General features: G+C 35.8%; 1 protein-coding gene across 1 annotated transcript in view; it reads left to right on the plus strand.

Moving 5' to 3' along the window:
* Window positions 1-6,305, plus strand: part of LOC107709973 (protein arginine N-methyltransferase 3-like) — a gene marked incomplete at its 5' end in the record, with an annotated part of 32,972 nt that overhangs the window by 10,476 nt on the left and 16,191 nt on the right. Inside the window, one exon of the mRNA XM_016514647.1 lies at window positions 703-789. Within this exon, the coding sequence (XP_016370133.1) occupies window positions 703-789 (87 nt within the window). The remainder of the gene's footprint in view (window positions 1-702; window positions 790-6,305) is intronic.

Consider the following 6,305-nt stretch of genomic DNA (forward strand, 5'->3'; position numbering starts at 1 on the left):
TGGATCCTCTGCAGTGAATGGGTGCCGTCAGAATGAAAGTCCAAACAGCTGATAAAAACATCACAATAATCCACAAGCAGTCCACACCACTCCAGTCCATGTTTGTAAGAAACAAATCCATCAAGATGTTTTTGCTTTCTCCAGTGAAAAGTCATATTGTCTAAATCAGGAGAGAAATATGCAGATCAAGCACTGTTTACAAGTGAAAACAGTCCAAACCAGTTCTAAACAAGTATGTTGGTGGATTTTGATGTAAGAGGACAAAGGGGATGGACATTTTCACTGGAGGAATTATTATTATAAATTTTAGAATGATGGATTTATTACAAACATGCAGCTTTTCACTTCACAGTGTTAATTGATGGACTGGAGTCGTGATCTGTTTGGACTCTCATTCTGACGGCACCCATTCACTGCAAAGGATCCATTGGTGAGCAAGTGATGTAATGCTGCATTTCTCCAAATCTGTTCCGATGAAGAAACAAAATCATCTACATCCTAGGATGGCCTGAGGGTGGGTATAATTTTCAGCAAATTTTCATTTTTGGGTGAACTGTTCCTTGAAGTTGAAAGACTATAATACAAAAAGTTATTAACAACATAAGACAAAGTTGACTGTATGGTTTCTTTGTTATATAAAATGGAATGGCATGGCCGTAATATTTTTATGAAACAAATATATTTTTTGTGACCCCTCTCTAGACTATTGACTGTGGCTCTGTGACTGTGTCTGAGCTAGAGTTCACTGTAGACTTCAGCTTGAAGATAACGGCCTGCACCTTCTGTACAGTGAGTAGATCCAACTTCTAACACACACACAAACCCATTTACCAACAAACTCGCAAACAAACCGTGATTATTGCACACACACTTACACACACTTCAATCTTCAGAGCTAATCAAGGTTGTCATGTGTGAAGATTAATTAGGAGTGGGAAGATGGATTGGCTATTTGATTGTCTGGCATGGGTCAGGGAGCTCAGACATCAGTCTGGTTTGATGGACAGACAGGTTTTCTTACACGTGAATGTAACGACAGACAGTGAAAAGTTTACTTTAATTATTTCATGGCATAAGTTCAACCAAAGGTCTCCAAGTGTAAGATCAAATAGAGTTAAAGAGCATTACAGGAATATTTTACTCAATCTCTTGTCATTCTAGTACTGTTAAACAAAAAGGTAAATTTTTAAAGAATAGTCATGCAGCTCTTGTCTCATTGAATAACTACCATTGTGGCCATGTTTGTCAAGCTCCATAAAGGACATAAAGCTTCCATAAAAGTAGATTGTATGACTTCTAACAAATGACAAAAGTTTGCATTAAACTGTTCAAAAGTGACAGTAAAGACTTTATAATCTTTCAAATAAATGCAGTTCCTTTGAACTTTCTAATAATTAAAGAATCCTGAAAAAATAATCAGTTTCCACAAAAATATTAAGCAGCACAACTGTTTTCAACATTGATAATAATAAGAAATGTTTCTTGAGCAGCAAATCAGCATATTAAAATGATTTCTGAAGGATCATGTGACACTGAACACTGGAGTGATGATGCTGAAAATTCAGTTTTGCATCACAGGAATAAATTATATTTTAAAATATACTAACAGAGAAAACAGTTATTTTTAAATTATAATATATGTAATATAATATTGATTGTAATATAACTGTAATGTTTCACAATAACTTTTTTGCTGTATGTTTGATCAAATAAATGCAGAGTCCAAGTCCTCTGAACCTGTACAATAGCGTTGTGTCAATTGTTACTGAAGTTCATCTTCATTGTAGAATATATTTGTCGATTCAACTTAATCGAACTGGTGCAATGCAGTCATTTATGACACATGCAAGAACCAATGCCTTTTGCCTTTAAAAGGGTCATTTGGACTATTTCTGTGGTGCTTTTTGGTTTTAGTGGATTTTGAACAACCTCTGTTGAATGAAGCAGAGCAGCATGAACATTCTTGAGAGTTTCTTCTTTTGTGCTTCATTGAAAAGTAACACCATACAGGTTTAGTATAACATGAGGGTGACTAAATTCATTTCTGCGTGAACTATTCCTTTTGAGACAATATGATCCTTGTTTCTAGATATATTGTTTGCAAGGTCACCATTCGTGCCGGGTGTACTTTCTGGCGAGAGAGAGTATGTGTGTGTATTTGTCAGTGAAAGAGAGAGACTTGGTGAGAGACGGACCAAAAAATGCAACTGAAATTTCAAATGCAATTTTTCTTTTGTCCAAGCATTATTGTTCCTGCTTCTTTGTTATAGCTTTTATAGATTAATCAATACTGTATTATTATCTCCCTTCCCCTCTCCGAGTTACTCTGAATTTAATGGAGTTTGTAAACATCATCTCATTTTTCTGCTGCTCTCCAGTAATGGAAAAGCACATCCCGATTTCCTCCCTGTTTAAAAACTTCCATTTTTAGATATTAGGCAGGTACAAGCAATTTGCAGATTTTAAATATCCTTGAATTTAATGAGGAAAATTCCGTTTATAGTCATAGATGGGATTCAGCACCCTATTTTGCACTGCTTTGTCATGTAATTATGGAGGCACCCCAAAAATGAAGGGAAAATGCTGTCGTCCCCATGATTGAGTGCATGGACTTATTCTCCTGCCGACAGTCCATTCATCACATCAGGCTGCCTAACCTTGCATTAAATGAACAGCGCTACCCTGCGCTCTCGTGCTCGGCCGGCAGAAGACAAATAACGCTCGCTCTTACAGTTGCACTGGTCCTCGGCTCACGTTGTCCACAGGGACGAAAGTCTCTCCTCTCTCTCTCTCAGTATCTCTCTTGCTTTCTCTTTCACCTCCCTCCAGAAAAAAATGTATCTCTCCTAAATGTGTCAGATTCATTTAGATAAATTCAGTATGTATCTTTAAGCTCACTTTTGGCCAAAGTAGTAGTAAGTGGGGTACGCTGTGCCGCTTGTTTACTTTAGTTCCCTTGGAATTAAAAATAAGATGGAGTAAAACTAACTGAAGTAATATTTCAAATTCAGGATCTGTTTCGGAATAAACAGTATTTCATGTGTGGATGGATAAGTTTGTATCACATGAATAGTTTTTAAAATATATTAAAATAGAAAACAGTTCTTTTTAAATTAAAATACATATGTAATTAATATAATGCAAATTGTAATAGAATTATATTTCACAATAACTGTTTGATATTTCACAATAACTGTTTTTACTGTAAACTGTTTTACAGTTTACTAATGCAGACTTAGTGAGCATAAGAGAATTCTTTCGAAAAATTTACCAACCCCAAACTTTTGAACTGTAGTATATATTCCAAGTCCTTTAAAGCCGTACAATAGTGTTGTGTCAATAGTCACTGAAATTCATCTTCATTGTAGAATACAATTGTCCATTCAGTTTAATCGAGCTGGTGCAATGCAGTCCTTTGACATATGCAAGAACCAATGCCTTTTGCCTTTAAAAGTGTCATTTGGACTATTTCTGTGGTGCTTTTTGGTTTTGTTAGATCTTGAACAGCCTTTGTTGTAGGAAGGAGAGCAGCATGAACATTCTTGAGAGTTTTTTACTATAATGCTTTATTGGAAAATAATATCATACAGGTTTAAAAGGACATGAGAGTCATTTCTGTGTGAACTATTCCTTTCAAGAATATATGTTTGCTAGAAAAACGCAGCTAACATTGAGGGCCTAGAGTTTGTATATTAGGTATAAAATGTTCATGGCACGTCTAGTGCACTTCAGTTGAAGCACATCTGAAGATGGTTTTGCGTAATGTTTGCGTCAGTGGTGATTTGCCCTAAGGACACTTTGTTACATCAAGCTGTGACAAGAACAATTCTGGTAATGATCATACAGTGTGTGGGGAAAAAAATAAAGAGGGATGATGATTGTTTTCTCCTTATTTGTAAAATGTCAATGCAGACAAAGCAATGGGTAGAAGTTAGTTATAAGGACTCTAAGTACTAGTAGTAATTAGCAAGTCCTAAGTACTTTTAAAAATGTGCTTAACTTATAATTGGAAGTTATGATAGGATGTTTAAATGGTGCAACTTTACAGTGTAAAAAAAAAAATTTAAATTTCAAATTAATGCTCTTTTGATGTACTTTTGAACTGTCTATTCAAGAAGTATCACAGTTTCCACAAAAACATAAGCAGCACAATTGATTTTAATATAGATCAAAGTTTCTTGAGCACCAAATCAGCATATTAGAATGATTTCTGAAGGATCATGTGACACTGAAGACTGAAATAATGGCTGCTGAAAATTCACGCTTTGCCAAAACAGGAATAAATTACATTTTAAAATATATTAGAGTAGAAATCTGTTATTTTAAATTGCAATAATATTTCACATTATTACTGATTTTAGTGTATTTTTGATCAAATAAATGCAGCCTTGATGAGCAAAAGAGACTTTGAAAAACATTTTACAAATCTTACGGACCCCAAACATTTAAACAATGGTGGTTGTGTAATAAAATGTTAGTTATTAACAACATCACTGTATTACTCACCCCTTCCAGTATCCATCTGTTATGATTCATTGTTTGCAGCATGCATATCATTTCTGTTAAAAAGTGCAGTGACATCCTGAAATGTGCTTCAGAGACTGACTCGACATTTCCAGTGAATGAACACTGGGGCAATGTTGACAGTCGCACAGCTCTATGTAGCCAAATCCCTGGACTGGGGAGCTGCTGAGACTCTTTGGGTGAAATCAAGTCAGTGGAGTTTCAGTATAGATGATCAGTGTGGTACAGTATATGTTCATTTTATGCAAATTACACTTCCTTTGTACATACAAGTTACTCTTTGTTAGTTCTTGACCTCCAGTAGTTGTCATAAAGCAGTAGTAATCGTAAATTAGCAAATGCTTTTAGTGACTATTAAGCTCTGAATCTAATCAAGCCTATTTTTTACTTTCTTATAATAAAAAATGCCCCAAAGTAATCAACAAGAGGTTACTGTATATGCATGGTAGTTTATCAGCAGGGACTTAAAGTTTTGAGTACAAGCAATTCTTACAGTATTTTTGTTACTGTTGCTCTGGTGGGCACATTATGACTTTCATTGGCATGATAAAACATCCAAGCCAACTTGTTTTAACAGATCAGTATGTACAGGAGTGCTTAAATATTATTGAGAGAAATGTGTGAGAAACAAAGATTTTGGGAGAAAGATGCTGATACGTTTTGGAAAACTTTTTCACAGTGGCTGTAAAATCAAGTTAACCGTGTTATTGCCATACCAAGTGACACATGTTTTGCATTGTAATGTGCTCATAGGGGGCAGTCGTGGCCTTATGGTTAGAGAGTCGGACTTGGAACCCGAAGGTCGCGGGTTCGAGTCTGCTGTTCGAGTTACTTGGCTCTGACCCCCTTGTTTTCAGTGCGCATCCTCTTTTGTCGGGTCCCTGTTTCTGTTGACATTTTTGGGCAATTTGCGCTGACAAAAAGGATGAACCCGTTTAAAGGAAAGCGTTTGGAGATGCAGAAGTCCCAGCAGAGTCAAACTAGAGCTGTGATGTCAGTAGTGTACAAACCCAAACTGTTCTTGATGTCACTTCATTGTTGATTTTACCAGGCTGGAGGAAGGTATTGCATTTGCCCAAATGCCCATATGGCTAATCCAGTCCTGAATTTTACAGTACGTTTTATTGTCTGGACTATCTATTTTAGGTCAAATGTTTTTATTATACAGTGCACAGCATAAATGAGTACACCCCCTCTGATTAAATATAAAATATGTATTTTCTTAATGATCACTAATATAATTCATAGAAAGATGGCAAAATCGAAATGTATTAAACATATTCTTAATAAAAACAGAAAATACATGCCATTAATATCTGTAAAATAAGAAACTTAGCCAATTTTTGTTTAAATGAAGGATTGCATAATTGAGTACAACCTAGATTTAATTCAACCAAGTGTAATATTATAGAACTTAATATGTCCTCCATAACTCTAAGTACACTGCTCTGACCCTCCTTGTCACTGAGTGTACAAGTTCATGACAAATTTTCACATCTGTGCTGTTTAACTCCTGGAGGACGACCTCCTTAAATGCCCTGGTCTTTAATGGGGAGTGTTGCTCAGCTCATCTCTACAGAATCCTCCACAGCTGCTCAAGAGTGATGAAGGACTGGAGAATGAATATCATCATTGTCATGTTAAAAAAAATGCCCAACAATGCAGAGAATGAGAAGAATGAGAAGTCTTCAGTTTCAGGTTTTTGTATTACATCACACAGTGGTGTGTGAATTCATGACAGCGTTGATAAAGTACAACTCCCTCACACCTTCAGCACTCAT

Source organism: Sinocyclocheilus rhinocerous, unplaced genomic scaffold (genome assembly GCF_001515625.1).
Source record: "Sinocyclocheilus rhinocerous isolate Xijiao unplaced genomic scaffold, SAMN03320098_v1.1 scaffold2824, whole genome shotgun sequence".
Lineage (NCBI taxonomy): Eukaryota > Metazoa > Chordata > Actinopteri > Cypriniformes > Cyprinidae > Sinocyclocheilus > Sinocyclocheilus rhinocerous.